Genomic DNA, 17,930 nt, shown 5'->3' with positions numbered 1-17,930 from the left:
GCTTGTCAAAACATTTTTGGGTTTTAAATCAACGCTATGTTGCCCGTTCTACGTAAAAGTTTCTGTTATTACGTATTTTATCACAATGTCGAATCTCTTCGGAAAATATGTGACGAACATAATTGAAGTTTATACAAACTGATTGGAGGCATACCAAATCCAGTTATTTGCATGGAAAATACAAGAGATCAGTACAATATCATAATATGCACTAGCTTGAAGAGAGTTAATGTTCGTTATCTTCTTTGGCTTACATCATTTGTAGATTTCAAAAATATTAACCCGAAGATGAAATGCATATGATGCAGTCATTGTATAAAGACCACAACATTCTTCAACAAAAATCATCTTGCATCAATATAAGTAAAAGGACTTGAAGGAAGTTTCAAGTTAAGATGAACTTCACCTTTGAACAAAAATTTCACATGAATAAACAAGTAACAAGGCAACTTGCGCGTATTTGTGGCTATTCATCTTAATACATTGATGTAATATAATAATAAGGTATTTATTAGTACCTTAAGACATTTACATTGTATAGGACAAGTCAAATGAAAAATAGAAAAATCCATTTTAGGGAACTTATTCTCCGATGACATTTATCGAAAATCCTGTAGTAAACTTTTCGCATTAATTCACTCAAACATAAAATTCTCAAATGCCACCACTTTTTTGGGTCTCCTAATAGAAGGAAATTCATTGTCATCCTCTCCATTCACAATCTTTCTGATTGTGGAAATATCCAGCTGAAATATAAGTCGTTTAAATTCAGATGAAACATTATATAAACTCTCTTACATTGAATATGTTCGCTACCGTCTGACGTATTGTGGATTTTAGAATATCAAGGTATAACTATTTGAATGAGCGGACCTGAATTCTAAATAGCACTTCCTGAAACCCTGTCTCTTTTTTCAATCACTTTCGGCATTTTCGTAATAAAAATTGATATTAGTTGTGGCAACGGCGTTATGACATTAACGACATTTCATGAGTGCCAACCTAACTTCGTTCTAGTTACAAAAACTTGAGAAAATTATTTCATGGCCAACCGACTGCTAAAATAAATTTGAATGAAGTATAGAAAGAAATTGGTGTGATAGTGGGAGAAATACTTCAATAATTTTTGGTTTCTTGTTTCCTGCCCTGGAATGAGTAAACCACCATCAAAAAACGTATAGTCAGAATTCTTGATTACTTGAGAAAAATCAATAGTGTATCGCACAATTTACAGTTCGAAAAAGCAACATGTGAGAACAAACGTGATCTTCCTAATCCGGTTCTGAAAAATTGTGGCCCTCCTAGTCCGCTCCTCGTTAATCCGGTAACCTGAGCACTCCTTTGTTAACCACGTAACAGTGTCGCAAATCTAGACTAGCCATGTTTTGGGTTCGTTACCCATTGCGAGGATTTGCTCGCCTTTTTCAGTCACTTACATTCAATTTTATTATTTGGGCCCTGACAAAGCATTTACACTTGTCATTACCAATTGTTAGCTAACATTTATCGAGGGGGATCTCGATGTTATTCATGTTCACGGTGTACATAATGAAATATCGGAGTTATAGGAGCGCATTGCTGAAATGGGGGAGGTAGCAACAAGGTGATCATCACTACCTAGGGCGGTTAGAGTGAATCAAGGAAGGGAAAACAAGAATCTCCAAACTGATAGTTTATAGGTAAGTGATGCTGTAATGAAATGATAGCTAATACTCGATACATTCGAATTTCAGCTCCCACAGAAAAGAAAAATACTTTACTCCGAAATATCTTTCAATCATGCCTCGGTTTCGAACAAATCAGGTATATTACAGGGTGTCAATTAACTGTGGTCTGTCAAATTAAACGAGAGGATTGGAGAAATCTTTTCCTTCAACTCTCCCTTTCCGTGATAATGCATTGTTGTTTCCTACCTTCCATGTGAAGGCTTCAATAACTTTTCTTTTGTTGGCGCTACAATGATTCCAATGGCAATGTTGAACAGCTAATTGAACTTCCTTTCGATGGCCTAGATGTACGAGGTATATTGAAAACCAAACAAAATTTCAATGTCAAAATATTTTATTACTCAACATATTCTTCTCTTAATTTGATACATTTATTACAGCGAACCTGCAACGTGTCTAGACCTGTCAAAAAAAAAGTTTCTTCTTGCTCTGCAAACCAGACCTCCACAGCTTTTATTATCTCCTTGTTGGAAGAAAATTTACGACCTTTTAAACTTTTTTTCAGTTGAGGAAATAGATGATATAGTCGGATGGAGCCAAATCTGGTGAATAAGGGGAGTTTTCTAGTAATTCAAACCCTAAATCACAAATTTTTTGCATGGCAACATAAGATTTGTGTGCAGGGGCGTTGTCCTGCAAAAAAAAACACCTTTGGATAGCTTTTCGCGTCTTTTCTCTTTAATTTTTTCCTGTAAAGTAGTCAGTAATGTCGAATAGTCATCTCCGGTTATTGTTCTACCTTTATCCAAAAAATCAATCATGAGAGCTCCATGGCAATCCCAAAAAACTTTTCCAGCAGATTTTTGGACACAAAACTTCTAAGGTCTTGGAGAACCAGAGTGTCGCCATCCCATCGATTGTTGCTTTGTTTCTGTACCCAAGTCTCATCCATATTAACAATTCGGTTTAAGAAGTCTACATCGTTTTCAAATAGAGCACAGATCGAACGCGATGCTTCTACCCTTGCACGCTTTTGGTCAACACTTAAACATTTGTGGATCCATTTTGCAGCAATGTTTCTCATGACAAAATTGACGTGAACTATATGATGAACGCGTTCGTATGAAATATTCAGCGCTTCAGATATCCGTTTTAGCAAAATTCGACGGTCTGATGAAATCAAGCCATGAACTGCATCGATATTTTCGGGGACTGACACAGAAAGTGACCTTCCCGATCTGTCATCATCTTCAATGGAAAATTTACCTCCTTTGAAGCTTGCAGTCAATTTTTTCACGGTCGCATACGAAAGACATTTATCACCAAGGGTATTGAGCATATCTTCGTAAATCTGCTTACCTCTTAACCCTTTTAAATGTAGGTGCTTGATGATGACTCGATACTCCAATTTTTCGATTTTCACAATTTCGGTGGACATCCTCTTTCTTTTAATCTATTACGTAACTCTGTTTTACTTTTTCGATCTCGAACTTCACACTGACACTTCTAATGAGTTATTGTTCGTTGCTATGATTACGCAAGTACAAATTAGAAGTGAAAAAATGTCTCCTGGCAGAATCAAATTATTTGAGGCTGTTCTGATCTTGTGCTCATGTAACATGAGTTGTTATAAACCTCGACACGTTAACACAATAGTAGCTACCACAATTTTATTTATTTCCGACCTTTTACAGGATGTTCTATGATGACGTGGATCATTTTTCGAAATACAGGTTACTCTTTTAAGAAATACTCATAGGTAATCATATAATACTGGGTGTTCCCACATTTATGATAGATGATTGGTTTATGATATGGAAACTTTTATACAGGATGTTCCATAACGACTTGAATCAATATAATATTCCGGGTGTAACTTAAAAAAACTGGTTTTTCATATATACAAGTTGCTCCGATTTCAATTTGAATGTTAGTGAAAAACTGATATTGAAGTCGTAATTTAGCAAAAAATATTTCAAAAATCTTACGTGGCCCTACTACACCTCGTAATTTCACACATTTGAATATTTGGAATGATAATAATTTAAGATCGAATAAAAACCAAAACAAATGCAGAAATACGCAATTTCATGTATTATTCAATATTTTATTGTAAACGACAAATCAAAAATGGTTCCAAATTGACAAACACATACTTGTTCAAGGCTGCAACAATATTGACATATTATGCAATACTCCATTATTGAAACAAATCTTCTGTGAAAGCCTGATTTAATATGAGAACAATTATTGATTATATGATATTTTCGAACAAGACTACAAACCTCTTAAATACAAGATATACATCGTTGAAAGCATAATTTGCTCACATCATTCTTTGACTAAACTTTTTAACTCCATTTCAAATCTCCACTCCAACGATCATTAAAGTACTTTTATTCTTGTCCTCAATCACTCTAATATAAATATACATTTCAATTTATTCACTTCTTTTAAATTACTGGAAGACGAACCATGGCAATTTCATATATTTATATATTATTAAATACTGACAAATTCTCCAAAAATAAGGTTGATGAATGAAAAATAGTTTAGGTTTAGGATATTCAGTAAAAATTTATTTCAGGCCATAAATATGTAATATATAAATAAATATGTAATAATAATGATATGAATTGTTTTTTGCGAGTTTTCAACAATTCATTTCAACTTTTGGCATATAGATAACTTTGTCAATAAAGTAAATAGGTAAAACTCAACTCAACATCCATCATATAGGTAAATTATATATATAATATAATTAAATACATTTTAATTGAATAAATAGTCTTTCGAATACTTTGTTGGATCGTGAATCATTTTTAAAACCATCTTAATGACCAATAATATACACCAATAAACCTGTTCCCAACCTTCGAAGAACATACAGCTTAAGTAAAAATCACTCAACATAAAACATTTGTAACAATTATTGAAAAAAAGAAAAAATAATTGGATTGAAACCAATTGAAACTCTATTTTAATCTGTGTTAACTATGATCTAAGTAGGTAACATTTAGGTATGTATTTTAGGTGGACTTCTCTTCAGATTCAAAATGGAAAAGAACTCTGAACATACATGTCGAAACCACATGCAACATCCACATAGTGAAATTTGAGCAGAATTTTTTTCGTTTCTTTCAATAAATGAAGAACTTCATATAATTCTGCATTTTACCACACCTGCCACACCATCATATTACTTTATGTCTCGATTTGCTGAAATGGTTTTCAGCTAAAAAGATTATAAATTCTCCTGCGAAATGATCTGCCAAAATTTATTGACTTAAACACTTCTGATTGTGGTCAATGAATCATTATGAAAATGATGGCCGAAACGTTTATTTTCAATATATAAATGATAATTTTACTTTTAACCTTGTTTATAAATTACTTTGGTTTTTATGTTTTCTATCGAACACTAATATTTTTAAAAACATATAGGTACGTTCCATTTGATATGACTAGACATTCCAAGAATATTGACTTTGTTGAAACATGTTCTGGGCTAATATTTCGAAGCAAATTTTTAATGAGTATTTAATGAGGTTTTCTAACTCAAACATACATTTTACATGGAAATCTTAGCCCAGAATTTTTTAATAGATAACAATTATTGCCTATGATTCACGTAGATAAACAACAAAAATTAATTCATAAAATATTTTGATATGAAGATGATTAATTTTAATTTCTGTGCAATATGTATAACGAACGTGATAGAAGAATCTTTTATAGATGAAATTGCGAAATATATAGAGTGAAGAACGTTTTTCATCATCCCCATATACGATCAAGTAATCATAATCTATACTTCTATACTCGCTGAGTAATACTTAAGATTTGACATATCTCTGTTATGAACTCTTCACATCTGAAGTGATGTCAAGGTGGCACAAAAATACCAATTCGCAAATGAATGTGCGTTGTGAATACCAAGAAAAAAACAATAACCAGAAATCAGTCTAACTCTTAGAAAATAATATAATAGTCACTATTTGCACATCTCATTGATTTTACAAATAAGGAGAAACTGAACTCTGAAGAACAACCTCGGCAATACTCTGCTGTCACTTTATTCCATGGTGTTGTATTGAACGTTTTTCACTTTGAAATACCTGAAAATGGCGTATCCGGATATGGTCATCAATACAAAAATAGCTAGGGTTGTGCCCACAGCTAGTGGAGCTGTCTCGTCACGATAAGTTCTCATTTCTTTGCATTCAACGGATGGTTCGAATTTATCGCTCTTGTACATGAAGGGTTGTAGCTGTACCGCCCTTAAGAGGAGAGATCCTCGAAGACCCGGTGGAGGCCTGTCTTCCTTGTCAGTCTCCAAGTCGATGACCAGTTCCTCGCAGGAGTAGGATTTTCCTACTGGTGTGGGGATGACCATCGTTTTGCGATAGAGCTTGATGGCATTTCCTGCAATAATTCATGAATTAGAAAAATTCTCTTCGAGACTGAAGCTTCAACGTGATTCTCTGCAGCATTACGATGCATTGAAACAAATATTTATCAGTCTATGCACAACTATCCTACTTTTTACTCCATCACTCTCTCAAAGAGGAGTGGACGGTTTTTGAACTCTTTTCCCTTTGAGGAAAGATACGTATAAATCAGGTGAATAAGGTGGATACAATTAGAAATTTTTGCTTGATGGCAAATAAAATCAATGAAAGTAGTACGAGGATATATTGATATCTAGTTAGCCTAGACCAGTTCCATGCACACAAAAAATATTGCGTTACCATAGCAACGAACAATAACTCATTAGAACTGTCAGTGTGAAGTTTGAGGTTGAAAAAGTAAATCAGAGTTACGCAATAAATTAGTAGAAAGAAGATGTCCACCGAAATTGTGAAAATCGAAAAAATGGAGTATCGAGCCATCACCAAGTACCCGTATTTAAAAGGGTTAAGAGGTAAGCAGATTTAACAAGATATGCTTTGTACCCTTGGTGATCAATATACTTGGTATGCGACTGTGAAAAATTGGACTGCAAGCTTCAAAAGAGGTAAATTTTCCATTGAAGATGTTGACCGATCGGGAAGGCCAGTTTTTGTGTCAGTCCCCGAAAATATCGATGCAGCTCATCATGACATGATTTTATCAGACCGTCGAATTGGGCAAAAACGGATATCTGAAGCACTGAATATTTCATACGAACGCGTTCATCATATAATTCACGTCAATTTGGACAGAAAGAAATTGCTGCAAAATGAATCCACAAATGTTTGAGTGTTCACCAAAAGCGTGCAAGGGTAGAAGCATCGCGTTCGATCTGTGCTCGATTTGAAAACGATGTACCTAGACTTCTTAAACCGAATTGTTACTATGGATGAGACTTGGGTACAGAAACAAAGCAATAATCGATGATATGGCGACACTTTGGTTCTCCAAGACTTAAGAAGTTTCATGTCCAAAAATCTGCTGAAAAAGTTCTTGCTTCAGTTTTTTGGGATTGCCATGGATTTATCATGATTGATATATATTTATCTTATGTTGCCAAGCAAAATTTTCGTGATTAAGGGTTTGAATTACTAGACCACCCTCCTTATTCACCAGATTTGGCTACATCCGAATATCATCTCTTTCCTCAACTGAAAAAAAGTTCAAAAGGTTGTAAATTTTCTTTCAACGAGGAAGTAATAAAAGCTGTGGACGTCTGGTTTGCAGAGTAAGAAGAAACATTTATTTTGAAAGGTCTAGAGACGTTGCAGGTTTGCCGTAATAAATGTATAGAGGAGAATATGTTTAGTAATAAAATATTTTGACATTGAAATTTTGTTTGGTTCTTTAGTAGGCTAAGAATTTTTCAATATATACTCGTAAATAAGGATAAATTTTAAATATTCATCAACCAGAAATCTATAGGGCTTACGCCACTTAGTACAAAGTATTCTAGTGAATGATTTCACACTTAAAATAATCGTCGGATAATGGCTGTGCCAAAAAAAGGAATTTTTGGGAATTGAACTTGGGAAACTAGGGTACTACCATTGCTGAGACTGCATTAACCGTATTCTGAATCAATGTTTGCTATGCTTTATAGGCTTACTTTTCCTTATAAAAAATATTCTTCCCATTTTTCGCCTTCCAATGTGAGTTAGCCTCGGATCAGGCTAGGAGTTACGAATACAGTGTACACAACTTACCATGGATTTTAACCCCTTTGAGCTGAGGTAGATCTGGACTGACTGTGAGTTCAACTTTGTCGATGTACCATAATTCTCCACCAGGCGACTGAAATATTAGATGGAAATTGAAAATATTAGAAATTCAAATTGCACACAAATAATTTTTTTTTTCAACGGCTAATGATCCGAGTAGTAGATGCAGATGCTTACTTAAAAAATAATTATTTAACACCGAAAAAATATCTTTTCTTCAATAATTTTGAAATGATTTTTTCGTACAAGAGTATATATGGATTACTATCAATGTGAACCCACCTTAGCAAAGCTGATTATAAGACTGTATCCAGTCCATGACAGTCTGATGTAGGAACTATCTTCATTCTTGCAATTTCCTTCGACCAATGCTTTTTCTGGTATGAAGGAATCTGCTTGTTCCTCCAAATTGTGTAATCTAAATTTAACCTGTTGAATAATAAGCATACAGTTATTAAGAAGAATTAATCGATATTATATTCACCATGAAGATCAAAACATGTCACTATAACTCATGAATGACTCATCTGGATTTTATTTTTATTTTCATTATTTTTACTGCCACCTTTCATTTTTATGAATAATCTCAAAGTTATAACTTTTTTAGCTTTGGAGCTTCCTGAATAGGGCATAGGATATTTGGATATTTTTTCATAAATATTAATATTTATGAATACTGAACTAACTAAATTTGTTTAATCGCAATTTTATAGTTTACGCTAGGTTATATTAAAATGTATACTATCACTATCAATTAAAGGTTTTATAGTATTGCAATGTGAGATGTGAGATGTGTTGGAAATTGAGACATATAAGAATTTTTCCCGTTAATTCATAAAGTTTTTTACAAAATCTTGTAATATAACTACGTCAACGATTAAAAATAGCTCACAATTCCATTACATTACGACGTGGCTTAATTCTCTCGCAAACCACAATTGTGGCTATTATGCTATGACGCAAATAGCCCAGGAAAATATGGCATTTTAATCAGTCGATGAAAGTTGATCGGAAAATTACATCGTAGATTGAAATTGGCATTCAAACCAATCTTCCATGTTTATGTCCGTGCTCGAAAAGCTGGATTATACACTGCGCAAAAAAATTAACGCACATTATGGAAATCTCAAATTTATTCTACAACTGAAGGTGTTCTCCATGATAATTATTTTTATCAGAATTATGCATGCATATGTTATCCACTTTCAACGGTTTTCTTCAATACAGATGTTTTTTCCCAGCAGGAATAAAAAAAGATGATATTATCAGATTTTGAATGTATTGGCTCCATTCTAAAATCACTTGTTCTCGATCAATTCTAGTGATTAATTGTTTTTCTTTCGTTTGATTTTCTACACTCGATCGCTATGCAACGCGAAACACGCAAATTGACCCAAGAGGAATGTGCCAAGGCGGTAGTTTTGCGAGAAGAAGAGTGGACATACACAAGAATTGCAGAAAGGTTTGGAGTTTCCCATACAAGTGTGTCCAGAATGTTGCAGCGATTCAGGGAGACAGGTATGAATGTCCGAAGACCAGGACAGGGTAGACCACGGGTAACAACTACCATTCAAGAACGTTACTTGAGAGTTTCTTCGTTGAGACAACGGTTTGCAACCGCTCGCCTCCTTCAAATTCAGCTTGAGCAAACTCATGAGATGCAAATTAGCACTCAGACAATAAGAAATCGCCTCAGAGAATATGATTTAAGGCCTGGTGTCGCGGCAAGAGGCCCAGCTCTTACCCCAGCCCATCGAAGGGCGCGTTTGGATTTTGCGAGAGAGCATATCCATTGGGAAGAGGCCGATTGGGAAAGAGTTCTCTTCACAGATGAGTCTAGATTCTTCCTCTACCATTGTCGTCGAAGTTTCCTTGTATACAGACGTCCACATGAAAGATATGCTCAGTGCAATTTCCTGAATACTACTGGTTTTGGGGGAGGATCGATTATGGTATGGGGTGGAATATCTTTGACTGCTCGCACAGACCTAGTGGTCGTTGATAATGGAGCTATGAATGCTGATAAGTATAAAAGGAACATTCTTGAAGAGCATGTAGTGCCATTGCCCCATACATTGGTGAAAATTTCATTTTCATGGACGATAATGCCAGACCCCATCGTGCGCGCATCGTTCAGGAGTACCTTGAAGAAGTTGAAGTCTCTCGAATGGAATGGCCAGCAAGAAGTCCAGATCTCAATCCGATTGAGCAGGTTTGAAACAACCTCAATAGAAGGCTGAAAAGTTCAGAAAATCATACAGCTACTCTCAATGACTTAGGAATCCAACTCGAAGAAATCTGGGAAGGATTAGATCAGAACATTTTGAACACTCATTTTGAGTATGAACCGTCGTTGCCGAGTTGTAATTAACGCAAGGAGTGGAAATACCAAGTAGGTATTAAATCACTTATCAGCATTTCAGTATTTTGGAAATTGTTCATTTCTCTTCTTTCACATAAGATTCGGTGAAATCCTGAATTTTTCTTCCATTCAATGTGTCTTGTTTCGTTCATAACCTACCCGAGAGAACATAAAAAATAAGTTATAAAATCAATGTCGAGTTAACTTTCATTAAAATTGAGATTTTCAGAATGTGCGTTAATTTTTTTGCGCAGTGTATTTTAATTTTTCCTCTATATATGAAGTAAGCTCTAAACTCGACATTCCTCAAAAAACATTTTCGGGAGTTTACCTATATTTACATTACTGCGCATTCGCCATTTAGCAACCACGATAGGAGTCTTCATATAAAAATCTTTAGTTTAAAAGTGAGAACACTCATAGGCACGAAGTTGATGGAACACGAAACAATAGGTTTTCGGATAAATGTTATGTATTGATGAGATAAACAGCAAACACCTCGTCCAAAGTTAAGGATGTTGAAGTTTTCCATAGATGCATATTTTTCATATCATCTCAGGTTATATTTTTTTTCGATTTGAATTGACGAATAACTTCAATATCCATAATTTCTGACGAGTAGTTTATTTTTATTACATTCTGGTGAACGCTATAGGATCTTTTTATCTGCGCATTCGCCATATAGCACCACAACCGATATCCATTTCCTGAGCAATTTCTTTGCTCAAGAGTGAAAACGCAGTACCCAGTTGATCTAAAAATTAAATTTTGGTCAGTGTTATAAAGTATTGATGAAATTTCAAGTGAATATCTACGCGTGGGGAAGATAATACTCATTCTAAGAGTATTTTTTTTCTCGAATTTCTCAACTCATAATAACCTAGTGTTACACATATGTAACGCAAATTTCACTGGCAACTCTATTTTATTTCTCAGTAACTGTAGCTATTAGCTCCATATTATTAGCGTTACATATATGTAACACAAATTTTCTCAAAAACCATACATTTTTCAAACAAAAATTGAGTTGTTTTTGTCTTGTAAACTCCAATAAAGGGTTTTTATTCAATTAGAATAATCATAGAAACTCAGGTTATTAAGGGTTAAGATTCTTTCATCCATAAAGTCACAAAAACTCACCTCTACCACAGCATCAGTCCTCATCAATATGCAAGTAGTTCCTGTGTTACTGTTTATGAAACGATAGGTAGCTACGCCATCTTTGCTCTCTGAACTTTGGTTGGATACACCACTTGCTGGTGCAACAGTTGTTGAACTTATCCTAAATTTGTGCGGCCGGTCAGTTGGTTGATTCGGTAGGTGAATTGCAAATGTGACTAATGATAATATTGTTACTGGAACAAAAAGAATGAATAATTGATGATTGTCCGTAATCTTAATATTTTTTTCATGTTACTAGTTATTGAAGGGAATTCGAGAAGGAAAATTATTGGAGCAATTTAAAATTAAAAAACTACAATTCATTTCACAGTCAGTTTCGATAGTACCGTGAAAACATTCTGAATTGAGAGAAAACCGAGTGTTTGTTCGCTAAGTACCGATAAGCCAGAGTCAAGACATTTTCATCAATGCGAATTTAGCCGATTTTCGTTTCAACCCCTACCACTTCTGGGAGTACAGAGTGGTGAACAGTAGTGCACCCTTTTCCTTTTGGGTTTCTCTCCGCTGGAAGTACGATTTTTGGCTGGCGTGCAAACCCGTTGGAAGCAGAAAATAGAGTAGAGAACCGTTTCCCAAGGCCGTGTTTCGTTACCTCCAACCTGCAATCCCGTAGTTTCAAAACTGAGCCCCGACTCTATTGCCCGTTAAGGGTGTCTTGGTTCTGGCTCGCGAACGAATCCGTAACACCCGTGGCGCGTTTGAGATCGATTTCTTTTCCGGGAATTCACCACATTTGCGTTGCAATTTCTATTGCATTCCGAGAAAAACCTCCTTAGTTGTGTAATGTAGACTGTTTTCATTCCACCCATTGTATTGCGACTGATTTCATAAGAGTGCATGTTGTGTTCCTCATTGCGTTAACGAATTAAATTTGTGAACTCTGTTTTAAACTTTCACTGGTTGTCTCTAACACCCCAGATAACAAGGGACCTTGTCTTCTACTCGAAGCCACAAAGGTGGGTTTGCTATTTTCCCCTTTAAAGAATAGCTGATTCTCGAGATATCCGAGGAAACGTCGTTACAGTATACACAAAATAAACAAAAACAAGCTGTCCTGACGCCATATTATCTGAAAGGGTTCACCATGATCCTCAGTGATTTTCAAGCTTCAACTTGAAGTATTTTAAGAAGTCACACAAAAACAAAGGTGCAAAAAAATGAATGTCAGAATTGCTCTAGCTAAAACCTCTACACTCTACAGCCTTCAAGTTGCTAACAACTTGATTAATTAATCATAACAGAGAAGTGAAATGGAAACCCACAACAATCTCATCTTAACAATTAACTATGGAAGAATATTAAATTCATAAGAATTTCCCGTGGAGCATTTTCCCACTCTTCAAGTTTGAACGAATATAATGAAAGAGTTTTCGTTATTGTCCAATATTGAGAGGAAGCCGTTTCGTTTGCATAAAACTCATGTTCGCAAAGTTTGAAGACCGAAAGTTGAAATAATACCAAAGCCATAAAACGGGGTCTCAAGCTTTGTTGAACATTGAATGTTTCGTTCCCAAACAGCTGGCTTTCTCATGTAAATTAAGTTTTTCTCACTCTTCATTCCTCTTCCAGGAACATTGTGAATTTTCTCATAGGATTCGACCTGTTTTCAAGTTAACAGACATTTTTCATCTTAGAATGTAATGAATTAACATGGGTTGCGTAAAGGATAGTTATCTATCCAAAAATCGTCATTATTTTAACCACAGACTATCTCCTCTCCTGAACAAAAGTAGAAAAAGAACGCAGTTCTGAAAGCCCGATCGAACTGGCTTCAGCCAATAGGAAATACTCCTTCTGACGAAAATGATGTATTTTTTATGAAATATCTTCGAAACGTCACATTTTGAAATAGCCATTTCAACCGTTTCCCAGAAAATTATTTTAAGTACTTAAAAATGAAAAATGAAAATGGGTATTTAAAATTTAAAGCGTTTCATTTCGATTGCACAAGTTGGCAACATCGACTGAAATATGCGTTGATAATAAAGGACAACAAATACACTATCTTGATAAGATAGACAAAGATGGCTGTCTATGAAGTCTACGACGAACGAGGAAGATCGTAATATTTTATGGGATTTTAATGGTCGGTTGCTGTTGAGGCTCGCCAGTGAGTACGCACCTTATGATGGCTGTAAACCAACAGCTGTTATTTTATAAACAAGCCAATGTTTTTTTTTATTTTCTAGTAGGCGCTGTTGCCAAATCGTAAACTGGAAACGAAGCGATTTAAATTTTAAAACACCATATTTGAAGAATGATTTTGAATAGTTTCCGCGGTGTATTTGAAAAATTCATGAATGAAACTCATAATTATTTGGTTTAAACTTGCATATGCTGTGATAGCCCAAATTGAGGAGATTTCCCCATTGACCTCAATCTAGATCTGAAGATATGTATTGCTCGAACATTGAGCATTAAACTCAAATGATTACTCAATATGGTATTAGTTGAAATTATTATGTGCCAAATTGCCAGGAAGGTTCGTATTTTATTCATCTTCTACCCACACAGTAAAAAAAGACGATTTGAGAATATCATGATGCTCATCCACTCCTACACTATATCCGATTTTTCATCTTGCGATGCATTCGTGTCTATTTCGGATTTATCCAGATAATACGTAGGTATATTATTCATGAAACCGTCGCCCACGCTCGAAAAGCGGAGGTGGAAACTGAAATTATCTACGTTACGTGGGAGTTTTACGTCTCCCCGTCCAATTTTAACCATCCATCCCCAATTGGCAACCTACTGATGAAGGAAGAACCTTCGATAACGATTTAATCCGACCATTCAACTGGTACAGCTGAATTTCTAATTGCAAATTATACTTTTACCAGCTTTGTGCTTTATTTACAGGATGGTCCAACGGAAACTAACAATTTCTGATTCTAGGGGGAACAATTTTTTCTGCGTTTTTCATCCCCGTAACTTCAACCCCCTAATGGGGATTTCCAGTAACACAGATTTTTGATGATGAAAGAGTTGATACTGATGATGATGAACCATCTGTTGACTCAGAAACTGCTGAACTCGAGGACTGCAGAACATTTGTACTCTCCTTACTACCAAATAATTTGCTAGACATTTCGATTTTTTTGTTGACCGAATCATCGACATAACTCATCGCAATTTCGGTGCTCTTCCACCCTCCTGCACGCTTTAGTGCTAAAATATCTCCACCCGAATCCGCAACCATAGTGGCTCCAGTTCTGCGAAAAGAGTGGCCGGTGTTTAACTCTGGGTCTTTTAAACCTAAATATTTCACTATTTGCTTTGGGACACCACCAATAGTGTGCTGGCCAGCATTAAGGGAAATGCACTTTCCATGTCGGTATGTCAAAAAAATCTTAGGCTTTCTGTTCCAGGAGGCCAGAGATTTACTTATTTTCTGTATAACATGCAGGGCTTGAAGCTGCAGCCATCATCGGTTATGGTGAATCTTCTTGTTGTTAAATTTTTTGTTTGCCGCAATGTCACAATAACGTATTTTCCCATATCTTCTACATCATTCATGTTTAAAGAGAGAATTTCGTCACATCGACAACATCCAAAAATGCCAAATATTGTTGCAATTTTTGCCAGCAACCACTGGTCATCAGGAGCATATAAAAGAAATTGTTCAGCCTCTTCTTTACTTAATACTTTGGCCTTTTTTGGCGTATAACGCTCATTTTTTCGTTTCAGAAACGCTATTACCTTTTGAAATCTGCAAATGACAACTAAACGTCATATTTTTCAATAAATTTTTTAAGGAAAACAAACCTGCGAACAGGGGCATTTTCTTTCATTTCCAAGCAGCTTTGCAGCATAGACCATTTTGCCCATAAAGTATTAGGGCTGAATCTAGCTGATAGTTGATTCAAGTAGACCAACAAAACATCTTCAGTTACCCCAATCACACTATTTTTGTTTTGCCACTTTTTGAAGTCGTCGTATTCTCGCTCGTACCTTGAAGCTGATTTTGCAGGTAATAAACTTGAAGCTACACTGCTGGCTGCCTCAATAATTTCTTTTGGTACATTCATTTTCGCTTTCGCCAAAACAAATGTAAAGAAAAATAAACAGACATGTTCATGGCAACGCTTCCATAGCTTATGACATTTGCCACAAATTATTGAGATTTTTTTGGAATTTATCTAACCTTTTCACAAATGAGAAACAAATAAAATATAAAACAATACACGCAAGGTAACGGGTTTTACTGGCTCAAGGAGGTAACTGACTCGCCTGCGGCTCGTCAGTTATATCCTCCATTCGCCAGTAAAAACCCTCTTACCTTGCTAGTAATGTTATATACTATTACGATGTACTCTGAAATTTGATGTCTCTTACTGATATATATGTATAATTACTAGAAATGTTTCCAAATATCAAATATAGATGTATAATGAGTGTTTATATAGCTCCAGATAGTATTCTTAATATTGTCGATTTCTTTCGAATCTGAAAACTTAAGATTAAGAATTATTTTTCGCTAATATTATCGTTGAGTTCATGAAGAACATGTCTGAAATCAAGGTTACTTTTCCACTAAACCTTCAAACAACTATAAAGATGCTGATGCGTTCTAGATTTCATGAAATAACGTGAACTTCTTATGGAAATCTTCATTTCTGTTATCTGCAAATTTTATCAGAATCTCAATATACTTTTTTACCAAAATTAATCAATGTGGAACTTGGCCTAATCGACTAACTACAAATGGATGCAATATCATTTAGGCAAATTAATTATATCACAATCCTCATTTTATTTTGTTATGCTCCATTCGTTCTTCTTGATAAGAAGCGTTGAAAAATGCTTCTCAATATCGAAATTTGTGTAATGAATTCATGAACTTTGAATATAGAGTAGGAAGAATAGAGTACATTAATATAGAAAAAATAAAATGAAAGTAGCTGTTTTGTGAATAGGTACTTAAAATGAAAAACACAATCGAATATAGGAATTTGAAAAAACTATCTCAAATTTTTGATGAAAAAGAGTCATTTTTAGGAGGGAACGAGTGCATGGAGCAACCATCACAGGAAAACATATCAAATAGAAAAGATGTAAGGATTCCGTACCATTAATAAGTAAATGAACAGATACAAGATAAAAATAATGACACCAAAATTATTTTCGAGCTATTCTGTCTCTAATTTTCAAACTCCTGCATCCAACCGTACAAACAAAGGGTGCAAACTGCAGTCGACCTTCCCTCTGAAATTCCCACATGCGGAACAGAAAGGATTCGTCCAAACTTACGAATGATCAAATTGCAGAAGACAGTCATCAATCTTGACATGGCCATATTTCCAAAATTACGTCACTATTCTACCACATCCGTATAGATGACAGAAGCCGCAAGTTTCAACCAGTAGACTGATAGAAAGACGGGACAGTTGTAGTCCTTCAGGACGCAGGACACTCGCCAGTCCATCCGTATCAATAAGTGGGAGAGTGCGCATTCTGTGGGCTGGAGTAGTGGGTGTTGGGACTTTTTTTGATTTTTTCGAATCTTTCCTACTGAGATTCGGAATTGTGAAACTATCTCAGATTTCTTATGGAATATATAATACAAGCTATCTTTGGAAGTTAGGTTCATCCTGCTCACGTTCAATGATGCGATCGAAATTTTTGTTCGGCCTAGTCTTGGCCAAAAAACGGGTTTTTGCTGAGTTTCGGTTTCTGCTGCCATAGAGTCGAAACTACAGCCCTAACAAAAATTTGATTGGAATGGTCATTCGTTTGACATAAGAAGCGATAAAAAACTTGAAATATCAGAAAAAAAAAATCGGTTTTCCTATATTTCCTTGAAAACAAATCCCTTCAAATTAAAAACTAGCAGGTGTACGTACAAGGTGTCCACCAGAAAAAGACCGAAAAACCCTACTTATACAGGGTGTCCGCGCCATGGGGCAGCGGTCGATTACTTTAATTCTATTAACTTTACAAAAAAGAGTTTCAATTTTCGTTTTTTCTGCACAACTATCAACTTCGTTATTTTCAATGGAACACCCCATATATTTTTATATTTTTGAATTCCTTGTTAAATTTGAATATGAATTTAATAACACAACTATATGTCTAAATTTTCAACGATTTTCGTGTTTCATTTCCTCTGCACAGCCATCAACTTCGTTATTTTAAATGGAACACCCTTTATATTTTCACATTTTTGAATTTCTTGTTAAATTTGAATATGAGTTTGATAACACAATTATGTCTGAGTTCTCAACGGTTTTCGAGAAATTTGACTTTTTATTGATATTTTGACAGTTTGAGGCACTTACATAAATGACTATAGCTCCGTCCCTATTCTATGTAAGTGATTAAAATTTTGACTGTTTCTAGTCAATAAATGAAACACTGAAAATTTTCTTTGTAAATAACCATATTGTATACAGGGTCCACGAAAACGTAGATTCATTATCAAAACAGAAATTCATCAAAATCTTAATTTTTTAAATGACAACCCAAATTTTTTCTGCTCATCATTTAAAACAACTAAAAACGAACAAAAAATGTTCAAATAATGAACAGAAAAAATATAGGTTG

General features: G+C 35.0%; 1 protein-coding gene across 1 annotated transcript; it reads right to left on the bottom strand.

Annotated features, from left to right (window-relative positions):
• Positions 1-3,753: 3,753 nt before the first annotated feature.
• On the bottom strand, positions 3,754-16,791 carry LOC123312752. Its single transcript, XM_044897224.1, has 5 exons — positions 16,638-16,791; positions 11,343-11,557; positions 8,123-8,269; positions 7,826-7,913; positions 3,754-6,092 (listed from the first exon to the last, which is right to left on the bottom strand). The coding sequence occupies exons 1-5, from the start codon at positions 16,681-16,683 to the stop codon at positions 5,743-5,745; spliced, it is 846 nt and encodes a 281-aa protein (XP_044753159.1). The 5' UTR covers positions 16,684-16,791; the 3' UTR covers positions 3,754-5,742.
• Positions 16,792-17,930: the final 1,139 nt, after the last annotated feature.

This window comes from Coccinella septempunctata, chromosome 1 (assembly GCF_907165205.1).
Source record: "Coccinella septempunctata chromosome 1, icCocSept1.1, whole genome shotgun sequence".
Classification (NCBI taxonomy): Eukaryota; Metazoa; Arthropoda; class Insecta; order Coleoptera; family Coccinellidae; genus Coccinella; species Coccinella septempunctata.
The sequence above is the reverse complement of the archived record's forward strand: the minus strand, read 5'-3'. Positions and strand labels throughout refer to the sequence as shown.